The sequence below is a fragment of the Crocuta crocuta genome, unplaced genomic scaffold, assembly GCF_008692635.1.
Source record: "Crocuta crocuta isolate KB4526 unplaced genomic scaffold, BGI_CrCroc_1.0 scaffold30, whole genome shotgun sequence".
Classification (NCBI taxonomy): domain Eukaryota; kingdom Metazoa; phylum Chordata; class Mammalia; order Carnivora; family Hyaenidae; genus Crocuta; species Crocuta crocuta.
The window spans coordinates 8,517,130-8,533,739 of NW_027528345.1; the positions used below are offsets into that span (position 1 = coordinate 8,517,130).

The window sequence follows — 16,610 nt, forward strand, 5'->3', positions numbered from 1 at the left end:
ATAACAATAATATCTTAATTTTTAACCTTTCCCAATTTTACACACTAAACCTTTCTAACTGGCTTAGAAAATGTTCTGAAAGTCCTGGGCTTAACAGTGCTCCTAAGAGGAGACCAGGCAAGTTTCGGAGGGCGTGGGGGAAAGGTGGGGGAGCCATTTTCCCTGTTTTACTTCTCTACATTTTCACCTTGACCTCCCTGTTCTAATGGCTAAATTAAATCTATCCCTTTCAACCACAAACCACAAAGACTAGCCAAGCAGCAGCACTTATGAGTCAGGTCATTCACTCCTAAGATCTAACCTGATTAATACAGAAGGTAGACTTCACGTAAGCTCTGTGTACTGCATCTCTCACTGTGAACATGCACCCAGGATTTTTCTCACTTGCAAATTCAAGTCATAAATTATTAGAATTTCTGCTAAAGTTTTAGACGAAGGCAGACAACACCTATCTTTATGGAGTGTGATTCTCCCTATGACCCTGCATAAATCCCTGGTTTATCAAAAGGACTACTTCTATTAAGAAAGACTTTTAAGAGATAACTATAATGATGTGGAATCTACTGGTGAGTCATGTTGGAACACTAAAATTTCCAATCTGATCACTCTTTTCTTCATGTAAGAGTACACACTGTATGGTAGACACATCATATTCACTTCACTAATTTATCTCATTTTGTCTAGTTTCTTTCCCCTTCTTATGGAATCAGTTTTTATTCCCTAAGGAAAACCTATCCCCTGTGCTAGGCTTGTCTAGTTGGGCTTAATGTTTTACATTAACGTTTTGCTCTCTTTACTGAGCATCACTTAAATTTAACGGCTTCTTGGAAACAACCAGGAAGCTATGATCACTACTAATTCTCCATTTCCACTTTTGTTGTGAAAGTCAGAATGCTAGGCAGAGTCATGTGCTCTGATTTTAGATACGGATTCTGCAATTAAAGGTCAGATGATCTTAGTATATCCCTTATTAAGTCTTACTTCTTACTTCCCTACTATCAATCACATAAGACTATCTTCTCTACACATGATGGCTATCGTGAGGCAGAATAGCTGAAAAGCATTTCTTTCCTTTCAGAGATTAGACTTACAAAATAGGTTATTATCTGCCTGGCTAGCTAGCTTTGTCATCAGTGTCGTCAGTCTGCTCCACAGATTCCACCTTAATACTCCTGTACTCCCTCACTCCCCATAAATGCTAAGAGTCTTTTCCTTATGGTGTTTCCCTAGCTGGGAAGAAGTCAGAAATACAGAATACCAAGAGTCTGATGCTTTTGCACTTTGGAAATAACTGACAATAACTAATAAGGTTTGCAAATAAAAATTTTAAAAAGACATGTCTGCTTGCTATTTTCCCAATTCATCCATGAAAATTATTAGTAAGCGATGATAGGAAGAACAGGGTCCTGGAGGGAAAATAAAGAGACAAGAAATGCAGCAGCATCCTGTCTCTCCACATGGGATAGGACATATTTAGTCCTGTATAGAGGAGGAAGTATTTCCAGCTCACAAGCATTTGGGTACCTATTCTGGTTTTTTGTTTTTTTTTTAAGTTTATTTATCTGTTTTGAGAGAGACAGACACAACATGAGCAGGGGAGGGGCAGAGAGAGAGGGAGAGAGAATTCCAAGCAGGCTTTGTGCTACCAGCACAGAGCCCAGTGTGGGCCTTGAACCCACAAGGCTGCGAGATCATAACCTGAGCTGAAGCCAAGAGTCAGATGCTCAACCAACCCAGGTGCCCCTACTCTGGCTTTTTATATCCTTAATGATTTTCTACATCTTCTATTGATTGTTGAGATGCTTAACTCTCCAATGGTAATTATAGATTTATGTATTTCTCCTTTCAGTTCTAACAGTTTTGCTTCATATATTTTGAAGCTCTGTTACTAGGTGTGTACATATCTAGGTTAAGTACTCTTGAAGAACTCACTCCTTTCTAAAGGTCTGTCACTGGTAATAGTCCTTGCTCTGAAATATATTTGATATGATATTAATAAAGTTATACTTCATCTTTCTCTTGACTAGTACTTGCATCCTTTTACTTTTAACCTATCTGCGTCTTCACGTTTAAAATGCGTTTCTTGGGGCACCTGGTTGGCTCAGTGGGAAGAGCACACAACTCTTGATCTTAGGGTCAGGAGTTGAGCCCTATGTTAGGTGTAGAGATTACTAAAAAAAAAATAAGTAAATAAAAAAGCAAAAACAGGATATCTGAAATAAATAATAAGACAAAATGGTTTTTTTTCTTGTAACAGTTCTGCTTTTTTTTAGAGACAGCACGCTTGCATGCGAGCAGGGGAGAGGGACAAATGGAGAGACAATCTTAAGGATGCTCCACTCTCAGAGCAGAGCTTGATGTGGGGCTCAATCCCACAACCCTGGGATCATGACCTGCGCCAAAATTGAGAGTCTGACACTCTCAGATGCCACCCAGGCATCCCATGTACAACATTTTGAAGGGGAGGTAAAAATCTCTCTTTAATAATATTTTAATATTTACTACACACCAAAATGACACATTTGCATCATGTTAAGTAAAATATATTATTAAAATTAATTTTACCTGTTTCTTTTTACTTTTTTCAATGTGACTATTGGAAAATTTAAGGGGCGCCTGGGTGGCTAAGTTGGTTAAGCATCCAACTTCAGCTCAGGTCATGATCTCATGATTTATGATAGAGAGCTCCATGTCGGGCTCTGTGCTGACAGCTCAGAGCCTGGATCCTGCTTCGAATTCTGTGTGTGTCTCTCTCTCTACCCTCCTCTGCTCATGCTCTCTCTCTCTCTCTCTCTCAAAAATACACATTAAAAAAATTTTTAAATTACATCTGTGGCTCACATTATATTTTTATTGGCCGTGCTGGGTTAGATCATTTACATTTAATGTGATTATTGATATTGCTGCATCTGTTCTTTGTATCTTTTTTCTTCTTTTCCTGTCTTCCATTGGATTATTTTTATTCCATTTTAACTTCATTATTTGCTTATTAACTATACCTCTTTTTTATTTTTGCTTTTAGTGGTTGCTCTAGGATTTTTAATATAGGTCATTAACTTATGACAATCTATCCTCACATAACACTATACCACTTCACATACTGTGTAAAATTCTTTTATCAGTATGTACTTTCACTTCCCCCCCTTTGTATTATGACTCTCATATTTTATATTTTAAATCCTATAATACACTGTCTTATTTCTGCTTTAACTAGTCAACTGTCTTACAGAGATACAAAAATGAGGACATTTTCGCTGCTCTTCATTCCTCTGTATAGATTCAAATTTCCACCTCATAGTTTCCCTCTGCCTGAAGAGTATCCTTTAGTATTTCTTATAATACAGGTCTGCTAATGATGCATTCTCTCAGAATTTGTCTGAAAAAAGTACATCCTTGTTTTTGAAAGATATATTTGCTGGGTATAGAATGTAAGTTGACAAGTTTTCTTTTCCCTTCAGTATCTTTCTCTTAAGATTCTTTTAAGTTTATTTTTTGAGGCAGGGGTGCAGACAGAAAAGGAGAGAGAGAATCTCAAGCAGCATCTGTACTGTCAGTGCAGAGCCTAATGTGGGGCTCAAAGCCACAAACCATGAGGTCATGACCCGAGCCGAAATCGAGAGTCGAACGCTTAACTGACTGAGCCACCCAGGAACCCCTTTCCTTCAGAATCTTAAAAATGTAACTTCACTGTCTTCTGGCCTACACATATTTCTGTCAGAAACATATTATATATTCCTCTAGTACATAATGTACTATTTTTCTTTGGCTGCTTTTATTACCTTTTTTTTTTACCACTGGTTTTCAGTAACTTTATTATACTTTCTGGTGTGGTGTCTCTTCTACTTGGGGTATGCTGAACTTCTTGCTCTGTCAGTGTTTAAGTTTCCAAACTTGGAAAATCTATCATTATATCTTCAAACATTTTTTCTGATACCCACTTACACCCCATCTTTCCTTCTGAGACTCTAGTTACATGCTCAAACTGCTTGATATTGCTCCACAGCTGACTGATACTCATCTTTCTTCAGCCTTTTGTTTCATTTGGATTGTTCCTGTTGCCATTATCTTTTAATTCACTACTTTTTTCTTCTGTAGTGTCTAATCTACTATTAATTCTACCTCATATATTTTATATTTCAGATACTTTATTTTTTAATCCCTGTAAGTTAAATTTGGGTCTCCTTCTACATCTTCCCTTTGTCTCACCATGTTAATTTTCCTCTAAATTCCTGAACATATGGAATGTATTTATAATGCCCCTTTTAATATCCTGCCAACATAAGCTAGTTCTATCATTTTTGTCATTTTTGGGTATTTCTAGTAGCTCTTTTCCTTTGTTATAAGTTGCATTTTCCTTCTATCTTATATGCCTGTTAATATCTGATTGGATGCTGGACACTGTGATTTCATGTTATTGGGTTCTGTTGTTACTAGAGTATGTTCGTATTCCTTTAAATATTGTTTGGGCTTTTGTTCTGTGATACAGGTAAATCATTCAAATCATTTTCAAGCTTTTAAGACTTATATTTAACTTTACTACCATAAATCCAGAGTACCCTCTATTCTAGGGCCAGTTTGGCCTCACTCCTGAGGCCTCTAGTCAATGCCTCATGACCTTTCCACTCCAACTGGTTGGAATATGAACTATTCTAATCACCTATCTTAGTTCTGAGGTTTGTTCTGATTCCTTCTTTCTGGTGGTTCTTTCCCCAGACTCTGGTATATTCTTTCTATGTACATACAGATCAGTGCTCAGCCAAGGGTTTGAGGGGGGGCCTCTGCACATCTCTGGGACTTTCTCTTTGTGCAACAACCCTCCCTTCAGTATTTTACGTTATAGGCCTTAGCCACTTTCACCTCCCTGAAATCTGAATTATGTCTCCTCCACTTGGCAAGACTGTCAGATACTGCCAGGTTCTTCCAGCTGTCTACTCTCAAGCATACCACCCTAGTGAGGTGGGGAAATCATCAGCTCATCCCTTTCATTTTCCTTCTCTCAGGGATCTTGTTATCCACCATCTGAAAATTGTTGTTTCATGTTTTGTTTAGTTTTCTAGCTAAACTGAAAGTGTAAACCTCATCCATTTTATTTTATCATGACCAGAAACAGAAATTAGATCCATTTACTTGTATGCCTAAATAATTTCCATGTATTTCTAAATTTATCTGATGCCTTATAAAACAATTCTTAAGCCCTCTAAGAAGTAGAATCATCAGGCCATAAAGCACAAACATCATGCCACTGAATCACATTTAGTTATCTAAATCAATTGCCAGGAATCAACAAATAATTTCAAGTGATGACATCCATTTAAAAATATTTCCTTTCTGGGGTACCTGGGTGGCTCATTCGGTTAGGTGTCTGACTTTGGCTCAGGTCACGATCTCATGGTTCTTGACTTAGGACCCTACATTGGGCTTTGTGCTCACAGTGTGGAGCCTTGAGCCTGCTTTGGATTTGATGTCTCCCTCTCTCTCTGCCCCTCCCTCTTTGTGCTCTGTCTCTCTCTCTCAAAAATAAAGATATCATATGTTTTCACTCATATGTGGAACTTGAGAAACCTAACAGAAGACCATGGGGGAAGGGAAGGGAAAAAATAGTTACAGAGAGGGAGGGAAGCAAACCATAAGAGACTCTTAAATACAGAGAACAAACTGAAGGTTGACTGCGGGGGGCCAGAGGAGAGGGGAAAATGGGTGATGGGCACTGAGGAGGGCATTTTTGGGATGAGCACTGGGTGTTGTATGTAAGTGATGAATCATGGGAATCTACCCCCAAAACCAAGAGCATCCTGTATACACTGTATGTTAGCCAACTGGACAATAAATTATATTAAAAGTAAATAAATATTAAAACAATTTTTAAAAATATTTCCTGTTTCTTGATTGTGATTTTCAATCTACTTTTGCAACTAATTCCTCGTCTCCTTGACCCTGACCTCCTTCCTTTAGATATTTCTATTCATAATAAAAAAAAAAAGAAAAAATAAAAAAAGGGGCGCCTGGGTGGCTTAGTCGGTTGAGCGTCCGACTTTCGCTTAGGTCATGATCTCGTAGTTCGTGGGTTCCAGGCCCGCGTCGGGCTCTGTACTGACTGCCAGCTCAGAGCCTGGAGCCTGNATAAATGTCCCTGGTGTTATCAGCCTTCCAGCTTCTTTTTGTATTCTTTATAAAGGCAGCCAGTTCCCACATACCATTTTCGAGAAGTTTCATTTTCTTATAGTGAGTCAAAATGTCAATCCTGTCAATCATTAGTCCTCTGAAGCTATACAAAATTTATTTATTTATTTATTTTAAGAAGGAGTTTCTGTCTTTTTTTTTTACAAATAGTTTATTGTCAAGTTGGTTTCCATATAACACCCAGTGCTCAACCCCCACAAGTGCCTTCCTCCATGTCCATCTCCTATACAGAATTTAATATTCATCTATACATAAATCCATTCATGAAAACATGTTTGGAAGCTGTTATTTTATAAACAGGTAATGTAGCCAACTCTTCTTTTAGTAAAGAGATCAAAGAAAGGGTAGCCTAATGGCTTTCTGTACATATTCCAAATATAGGACTTCTGGATTTTATTTTCCTTATAAACTAAATCTGATCCCTTTTACTTCTAGGATCTTATATTCCTTGTCTATAAAATGGTAAGAATATTACCTCAGTTACCTTATTTTGGAGAAATATTTAAAGCAGCCTATAAAAGTGACAGGAAATACAGAAAGAAGAGACATGATTATAATGAAAACATCTATTTGAGGGAAGAACAGGATTGAAGAGAGGACAGGGGTACCAGGGTGGCTCAGTCAGCTAAGTATCCGACTTTGGCTCAGGTCATGATCTCATGGTCCATGAGTTTGAGCCCCGCATCAGACTCTGTGCTGACAGCTCAGAGGCTGGAGCCTGTTTCAGTTTCTGTATCTCCCTCTCTCTCTGCCCCTCCCCCACTCATGCTCTGTCTCTCAAAAATAAATAAATGTTAAAAAAAAAAAGAAGAAGAAGAGAGGACAAATTACTTGCAAAAGCAAACTGAGAATTCACAACTGAGAAGCAGGATTACTTATTTTTAAATGAACATGAATAGTTAAGGATATCTACTAATTCCTCATCAGGATGTTAGCTTCTCAAGAGCAGTAACTTTGAAAGCCTGAAAAATACAGTACTTTGAAAATGGTGCTTTTCAAAATAGTTATCTTCATCACAAACATGTGAACTGGTAACTGCTTTCAAGGTTAACATTCTAGTAGGCACTCTCTACACAAGTTATGGGCAGGTGTAGTAGAGATAAAGTAGGCAAGGAATCTTTCCTTCTCTTCGACTCTTCTAAATAATATAATTTCCATTAACTTTGCATGCTAATAACCCAACCTTTGATGGGCCGAGGGAATGGAAAATATGTCCTGATGAATGTCGCCTCTGTAAGGGATCTCACTGAGGTAACTGCCACAGCAAACAGCAAGGACTCAGCTCATATCCTACTCATTGCTGCCCTCTAGGAGGTTTTGCATAGTTTACAACAAATGAGCTACAAGCCCAATAGAATAACAGCCCTTCCCATTTAGCAGTAGTAGGCAAAAAAAAAAAAAAAAAAAAAAAAAAAAAAAAAAAAGGACCCAAANAAAAAAAGCAAGGAACCAGATTAATGTCTTCAAATCAAAAACATTTAATTGGTAGATACTTTTGACTGTCCTTGATTTCCATTTTGCCCTTGAACTCTTTTCCTGTTATTTGATCCAATGTTCTAATATCACTATTCTGGGCAAGGGTAGTTTTCCCTAAAGCAAGACAATATCAAACCATATCTTCCTTAACATTTTTGGTCAAAGGTATTATTAAGGGAGTGATGAACTTTTTAAATTTATGTTTTAGAAACTGACCTTTGGCAAAAAGAATGGGGCTAGTCCAGCTGGCCCTAAAGAAAATCGACACGCTGGGCATGGCATATGGCTCTCAAATTCAATACATCTAACCCTAAGACAGGATCCAATTTAAGATTTTGAGGCAGTACAGTATAATAGATAAGACTCAATGCTTGAGACTAAATCCTGGCTCTGCTACTTACTAGCCATATAACTTTAGAAGTTTCTTAATCTTTCCATGCTTTGTTTCTTCATCTACAAAATAGAGATGGTTAAACTACAGTATATATACCTCTCCAAGGTTTGTGGTGACTATTATATGAATAAAACACATAAAACACTTACAATAGTGCCTAGCAGGAGATAAATGCTCAAGAGATGTTAGCCAATATTTTTATTTGGAAGATCATAAGCATACAAGACTCGACTTTAGGTATCTAGAAAATCTAGTGTATACTATACTGAGTTTCTAAAAATCTCCCACAGCTGTAAAGTTTTGAGGACAGCAAAAATATCAGGCAGGGATGCTTCTTCTGGGCCTAAGAAAGGAAGAAACTACTCAGGGAAAAAACCCAACCCAGTTCTCTTCTTTTGCTGTGAAAATATCCCTCTGAAATAAAATAGGCTCCTACAAGCTTAAGAGTAGGGATCAGATTGGTTTAAAGACTGTAGTATAATTAATCTATTTAAAATTAGCAAAAGTGGAGAGCCACAGCTTTCTTTCAATGCAGTACATCAAATAATTAAGAATACAGCTTTTTCAATGTCAGTTTAAAAAATATCATGGGGGTGTCTAGGTGGCTCAGTCAGTTAAGCATCCATCTTTGGCTCAGGTCATGATCTCATGGTTTGTGGGTTTGAGTCTGGCATCGGGCTCTCTTCTGTCAGCACAGAGTCGGCTTCAGATCCTCTGTGGCCCGCCTCTGTCTGTCCCTCCACTGCTTGCGCACTCTCTCTCTCTCTCTCTTAAAAATAAACATTTCCAAAAAATATATATCATGTACAAATGTTGGCTACTTTAGAAAGCTTATCTCTCAGAACCTAAGTGATCTAGAACAAGTAGAGATAAAAAAGGAAGTAGAACTGGAATCCCTGATGGAAATTCCAAAGTACTCCTTCATGCTGCAACATAGTCAGTTATTAAATATTTGCTCAATAGATGAACTGCCAGGTAGGTGTCTTAAAAAGAGTGAGAATGAATGTCCTCTCCCTCAGTGTCTAAACTGTCCATACATAAAAAAGTAAATCAGCAGTTCTCAGACTTGAAGGTACATAAAAAATAAACTGAGGTATTTGTCTAAAATGTGTTATCTCCACCACACTGTCTCATACTTATTCAGGAGAATGGAGAAACCCAAGAGAGCTGATTCTATACAGGTCATCTGAGGACCACACCTCAACAAACAGTGAAGTAACACCTTGATTTAGTTTCCACTTAATGCTTACTATCTGAATATAAAAACAGGTGCAAGATTACCTCATCATTGAGCCAGTTCAGATGGTTCAGAGTTTGAATATCTTTGCGTGTAATGGTCAAGCGGAATGCTTCACTCAGAACTTCATCTTGGTTCCCGTTACGAAATACATTTTTTATTTCCTTCTCCATTTCCTAGGGAACCAAGGAGTACCAGAGATGAAGTATACATGGCTATCAACACACTAGACTTCTCACCAAACCCCATATGATCCCCAGACTGTATCAGTAATCAACTGTTTACTTCTAACATTTTGGTTTCTATTCCTTCCAGTAATCTCCTGGGTTACCTCCTTTCATTCCATCCTGTTCTCCCTCCTTATTTGCAGCACAACATTTCAGACCTTTCTTCCTTTTATTCGTAAAATCTGAAATAATCTTCTGCTGTCAAATTTTCTAAGTCCACAAGAAGACTTAATTATACTTCATATCTTTGGCCCACACAATTTCTTTACAAATAGACTCTTTCCCAAAAGGGAGCAGAGGATAAAGGTAGTGTCTTTTAGACACTGTCCTAGAAAAATTTGGGTTTTTTAAAATGTAAATTATGGAATCCAGCACAACTATAATGAATATGTTATACTTACAATCTATATAAGTTTTTCAAACAGAAGAATGGGTTAAGAAACAAATTATCTTAAAATGTACAAAGACTTTGGGGTGCCTGAGTGGCTCAGTCAGTTAAGCATCCAACCTAGCCTCAGTCATGATCTCATGGTTTTTTGAGTTTGAGCCCTGCATTGGCTCTCTGCTGTCAGCACAAAACCCACTTCAGCTCCTCTGTCCCCATCTCTCTCTGACCCTCCCAAGCTTGTGCGTGTATGCACGCACTCTCAAAAATAAACATGATAAAAAAATCTAGTCTTTAATATATTTTACTGATTTTTTATTACTTAAAAAAATTGTAAGCTTCAATTTACTGATATCAAACTACTGTACATGTACACTGAAAGTAAAAACGTACATAAAAGACAAATTAAATGTTTTTTCACTGAAGTCATGAAAAACCACTCACAATTCTTTCCTCAATTTTCAATAATTCTTAAAAATAAAGCCAAGAGGGGTGTCTGGGTGGCTCAGTTGGTTAAGTGTCGGACTTTAGCTCAGGTCATGATCTCCCAGTCTGTAAGTTTGAGCCCTGCATCGGGCTCTGTGCTAACAGCTCAGAGCCTGGAGTCTGCTTCTCATTCTGTGTCTCCCTCTCTTTCTGACCTTCCCCTGCATGCCCTCTGTCTCTCTCTCCCTCAAAAATAATAAACATTAAAAAATTTTTTTAAATAAAAATAAAGCCAAGATTGGTAATACAAATGAAAGCAGGAGTATGCATGCAAATACACTGCATACTTTAAATGCCAGGTGTTCTATTATTTCTCTATTCAAAATTCATTCAAAGTATTTTTTCTAAACATACTTGCTAGCACAAGAATCCATAATATGTAATTTACCTCTGTGATTTCAGGAAATTCATCTTCACTATCAGTTAATTTATGACCTTTCTTTTCTGTTTCTTGAGTAATTGTGACAGGGATCTCCTTTTCAAGAGGTACACGAAGATGCAGTTCTACTGAATCATGTATTGAATGTTCCTGTTCCTGCAGTCTCTGCAAAACAGAACTTAGGAATAAGTGGGACAAAGAAAACTACTATTTGTCTACATACACTGAGTAGAGCCATCTGGAGAGACCAAGCACACAGACTAATCATACAATGTAAGTGCTATGCTGTGCCATCATAACATCTTGCAATTCCAACTTCGATCCCAAATCCAGGTAATCTTCCAAATTAGTTGCAACTTGAATGTGCTATTTATTTACAACCTTATCCCCAAATTTTTTTTACCTGGTTTTGAAGCTGCAATGCCAATGCTTTCTGCTCTTCAATCTGGCGCAATCTCTCCCGTGCTCGAGAGTCATAAACACTAGATCTAGGAAATGAAAAGGAACGTGACACAATGCAGACCACTGTCTTAGCACCATGCATACTGTTGATGAACAATGAGCATTAAATATAAAACCCTCATACAGAATGTCTAAAGTGCCTACGCTAACCTTATCATTTATTTAGGCAGAGTGAAACCACAATGGTATTATTCAAATTATCATACTATTTTTAGTGAAATGATGAAAATGATTAGTTTGTTGCTAAATGTGAACAGGTGACTTTTGTGGATATTTGTAAATGTGTATTGCTTTTTTTTTTAAACATTAAAATTCTGAGATTAACACAATCTCTAAGATTATGGAGAAACTGAAGCTTCATTCTAGAAATCCAAAAGTGAGACTGAATTCCAAAGGAGCAAATAATACAAGATACTACTGAGGGTTTTTTTTTTGGTTTTTTTTTTAAATATTTTTTATTTATTTCTAGGAGAGAGAGAGAGAGAGAGAGACACCGTGAGAAGGGGAGGGTCAGAGAGAGAGGGAGTCACAGACTGAAACAGGCTCCAGGCTCTGAGCTGGCAGTCAGCACAGAGCCCGATGTGGGGCTCGAACCCACGAACCGCGAGATCATGACCTAAGCGAAAGTCGGACGCTCAACCGACTAAGCCACCCAGGCACCCCAGATACTACTGAGGTTTTAATTCAAATACTGTATTTACGATACAAAAGAAAAAGACAGGAGTTTATTTTTTTTTCTTTAAAAACAATGAACCAGACCAGGTATTTGAATAGCTTAGAGTTATTGAAATTGGAAACTAAAAACTTTTATTAGTGATTTTGCAAACTCCAGAAATGTGAATTATTCAATAAATTAGTTCTACCAATGTAAAAATAAGGGCATTTATTTTCCTTTCTATGTAATACCTAATTTTGAAATACTTTTCCAATTCAATTTAGCTTCAGCAATTGTTATATATTTAATAAAACTGAGCATAGAAATGCCCCAACCCCAATAGAATTTTAAGAACCCAACAACTTAAAAGTTGTTTTATAAACAGATATAAATAGGGAAATTTTACTGACTAAAAATAGGTAGGGTGACTGGCTAATTGACTTCTTCTGAGAAGGAAACAACTGAGGAAGAAAATGATACCAAAAACAGTAACTTACAATTCCTTGATCCACAGCTCTGCCTGGAAAAACGCAGGACTATGGTGGGGAAAAAATAGAACAAATGAACAGGAGGCTCATAAGAAAATTCAAATACTTTCACCAAGAAAACAGATCATTTAAATAATTTAAAAGAATGCTTTATACATACATATGCAATAAATAGAAAGTCATAAATTACATAAAATAATTGGAACTGGGAACTAAAGGAATACAACTATGAGTCATTTACATACATACTAGTTAAAAAAGATGGCCCAAAGTTCAGCAGAGAAACCGTAGCATAGCTCCTTACTTGCAAGAGACCAACACAACATGCAAGAGTACATCACTTGTCAAGATAATGCATTAAGCTATAACATTACTCTTCCCAAATGGTTCAGATCGACAGATTTATTAATGATTTAGTCAAACCTTAACGGTTCCTGGACTCCTTTCTTGTCAGTCTACTTGAATCAAAATATATCCAAACAAATCATACTGGATACTGAAAATCCCCACCCACAGAATACTCTGTTTCAAATAGTTAGTGAGTCAATGAACCACAGTGGAGAATTAGCAATACTTCAGAGGAGAGGCCAATTCTATTCCATGCGGCTCTTGCTGACAACCCAAATGAATAATGCTTAACATCGTCACAGACATGTTCCCTTTTCCAGAGCCTCGCTCTTCTTGCACGTCCTTATCTCCTTGCCAATCCCTAACTGTGATCTCTCACAGAAACAAAGAGAAGAGTGAACGCTTTTCCAAAGAAAACTTTCAGATACATGTAGAAGTACACAGAGCATCAAATTGGGAGTTAAGAGACTGGATCTCCTGGAGTGGTCCCTGATTCACTGTGTGACTTTGAACAAGTCACTTCATTTCCAGGGGTCTTGGTTTCAGATCTGTAAAATATGGAGGTTACAGTCCCTTTCAGTTCTTAAATTGCTATAGTCTGTCCTGGTGAAGGCAAGAACAAGGACTCCCTTGCTCCCTCGCCTACCTTTTGAGAATTAGCATTCCCAATCATCCTTAGGCTAGGGTTTGGCAATGAACATGCTGTTCTACTGCCTCTCCCTGAGGCTAAAAGGGGAAAACTTAGGAGAAGCAGCCTATCCCTCAGCACAGTGAATACTGACGTAACAACCAAGATAGAAAGCCAAAGAGATCAGTGGTAGCACTGTGAGGGGCTTAGTGTGTGATACTAAAAACAAATGAACATGAAAACACATTTACTGCACAACATACAAGACGTGACAGGAATTGCCCATAATTTCATAGTAGTGGATCATGCTATAGAAATTTGTCTGCCTCCTTTATTAGAACATAAACTTAAAGAGGATAGGAATTTTTGTCTATTCTATTTACTACTGTATCCTCTGCACCAAGAATTGTGCCTGGCACACAGCAGGTACTCAGTGCTTATTGAATAAATGAATAAAAGTATTTCTCTTCAGTGGACCCAGGCTTTGCTGGCTTAGGAAAGTAAAATGCAGGGGGGAAAAAACAAAATCTTCTTGCTTTTCAAAGAGATTATACATTCAGGCAGAGAAGGACAAATATCATATGTTTGCACATATAGGAGGATTAGGAGGAACTTGACGGAGGAACAAGGGGGAGAAGAAGGGCGGAAATGGTGGGGGAAAGGGAGAGAAGCAAACCATGAGAGACTCTTGAATGCTGACAAAAACTGAGGACTGATGGATGTGGGGGGAGGGGGGGATGGGCATGGAGGAGGACACTTGTGGGGATGAGCACTGAGTGTTATGTGGAAACTAATTTGACAATAAACTATTAAAAAAAAAAACAAAGAGATTATACATTATTTCTCATATGACTGAAGCATATAGAAAGAATAACTACAACTACTTATGAGCACCTACTTAGTACTCTGTGTGAGATTCGGCTCTAGATGTTTTTTATTAGTTAAGCCTCATAATTCTCATATTAGTTAAACCTCAATACAGAATAAGGAATTATTACTCATACTGTATAGAAAAGGAAATGGGAGGTTCAGAAGGATCATCTGTCTTGGGGGAGTCAGGATTAGAAACTGTGTCTGTCCAATTCCAAAGACTGTAATTTCTACTATTGTAACGTGCCTTTTAATAAACCAGACTCAAACCAACATGAAAATGAGTTCTTGGGCTATGCAAGAGAGCATTCCAGGATTTCTAGGAAATTCATTTGTTTAAAAAAGATTTATTTACTAAATACCCATCAAGTGCCAGGCATTATGATCCACACTAGATGATAAATGCAAAAGTATTAGTAATAAATACGATATAGGGATAAAAGTACCAGAGAAAAAGACTAATGCTATCTGGAGAAGTCAGAGTAATGTCTTGAGAAAAGAATAACACCTGAGTCAGATTTTGAAAAGCAAAGCAAGAGATTAACAAGTGGAGAGGGAGAGAAAGGAAATTCCAGGGGTTAGGATCAGCATGTACAATGGCACAAAAATAGGAAACAGTATGGTATATTCGAGGAAATAAGGGCAGATCTCCACTGCTAGAATGGACAGGCAGTGGTGGGAGATTAACAATAAAGAGCCAATCGGCCAAGCCTTGGGAGAGTGGGCTCCAACCACAATAAACAGCATTATTCAATCAGCCTTACTCAACAGATCATTTCTCCCCCTCCATCTCATTCTTCAGGTATCACTAACAGAAATCCTCCATAAAAGAAAGGCACACTGAGTAAGGAACCATTAAAGAATTAAAACATTCTTTACGTGAGGTCAACTTTTTCCCAATAAAGACTACCTACTTTTGTGTACTACACATGAAACACTTTTATTTTTTTTATTTTAGAGAGAGAGAGAGAGAGCATGTGAGCAGGGAAGGGGGCAGAGGGAGTGGGAGAGAGGGAGAGAGGAGGAGGGGGGAGAGAGAGGGGGAGAGAGAGGGGGAGGGAGAGAGAGAGAGAGAGAGAGAAAGAGAAAGAGAAAGAGAAAGAGAGAGAGAATCTCAAGCAGGCTCCACACTCAGTGCGGAGCTAAATGCAGGGCTCAATACCATGACCCTGGGATCATGATCCAAGCTGAAATCAAGACCTGGACACTCAACTGAGGCACCTTGAAACACTTTTACTATAAGTATTTTTCTGTATGTTAACCTTCACAGCAATTCAATAAACAGTAATGTATTAACACTGGTGTTTTTATTGATAAGGAAGCTAAGATTCAGAAGAGTAACTTGTCTAAAGTTATGTGATACCTGGACAAGATCAGAACCCAAGTCTTAACAACAACAACAACAAAAACCCATAAAGAATAAGGAATCCAAATTGTAAAGTCTCCTTGGGAAATATAACAGAATTTTTTAAAAATATCTAAAATTTAGGACATATGGGAGAGTTGCAAAGAAGTACAGAAACTGAGATGAGAAAGAAATCTCATCACTCCTAATTTTCTCAATGGAAAAAGGGTACCATTATCATTCCAGCAATTCAACTGCTAAAGCCAAGAAACAGGAATGGCAAAGAAATTGCAATCTAAGTAGTAACCTACTGAATTACACAGCAAGAAGTTCCATATAGAAGTATCATGTAGAAAATCACATTTGAATTGAGACTTAAAATCTAGGAAAGAGACCCCTGCTTCTTTAGATATACAAGTTGAGGTAGGGTTAATTATGAGGCAGAGGGAACTCAGTAACAAAGCACATATCACACACTACATGTTCGGCATGTAATTAACACATGAAAGACATCCATCTTCCCGTATGACTCCTTCTCTCACCTCTATCATGTCTCTTCTCAAATGTCACTTCTCAGCCTTGCCATGACCACCCAAATAAACAGTGCCTCCCTAACCCCAGTCTATATATTGCCCTGCTTTAGTTTTCTTCACAGCATTTATCACTATCAGACATATATGAATATTTATGTGTTCATAATCAGACCCCTATCTCTTTCCTTACACCTCTTACAACTAGAATGTAAGCCCTTTGAGAGCAGGAATTTCATTTTGGTCACTGCTGTTATCCCCAATGTCTGTATTAGGACACAGTACACAGTAGGCTATCAGTTAATACTTGTTAAAGGAAAGAATGTGTGATAGGAAGTAAGGCATGTAGAGGAAATACTTTGTATACTAAGGAGTCTGGGCTTGATTTATGTCTGATAGCTAGTCCTGAGGGAGTTTGATGAATGATCAGATACACATTTTAGAAAGACCACTCTGGTTGTAGAATGGAAGATGGAAAAGAACAGACAAAAAATGGATCAGAGAATATGGCAGAAGATGG

At 37.7% G+C, this 16,610-nt stretch overlaps 1 protein-coding gene across 2 annotated transcripts in view; it reads right to left on the reverse strand.

The window, feature by feature from the left end:
• Positions 1-16,610, reverse strand: part of SENP1 (SUMO specific peptidase 1) — a 50,824-nt gene that overhangs the window by 8,712 nt on the left and 25,502 nt on the right. For both annotated transcript variants that reach the window (XM_077753267.1, XM_077753266.1), the window contains 4 exons: positions 12,379-12,417; positions 11,168-11,252; positions 10,774-10,929; positions 9,332-9,463 (listed from right to left, as the gene is read on the reverse strand). In XM_077753267.1, the coding sequence (XP_077609393.1) occupies positions 9,332-9,463; positions 10,774-10,929; positions 11,168-11,252; positions 12,379-12,417 (412 nt within the window). The remainder of the gene's footprint in view (positions 1-9,331; positions 9,464-10,773; positions 10,930-11,167; positions 11,253-12,378; positions 12,418-16,610) is intronic.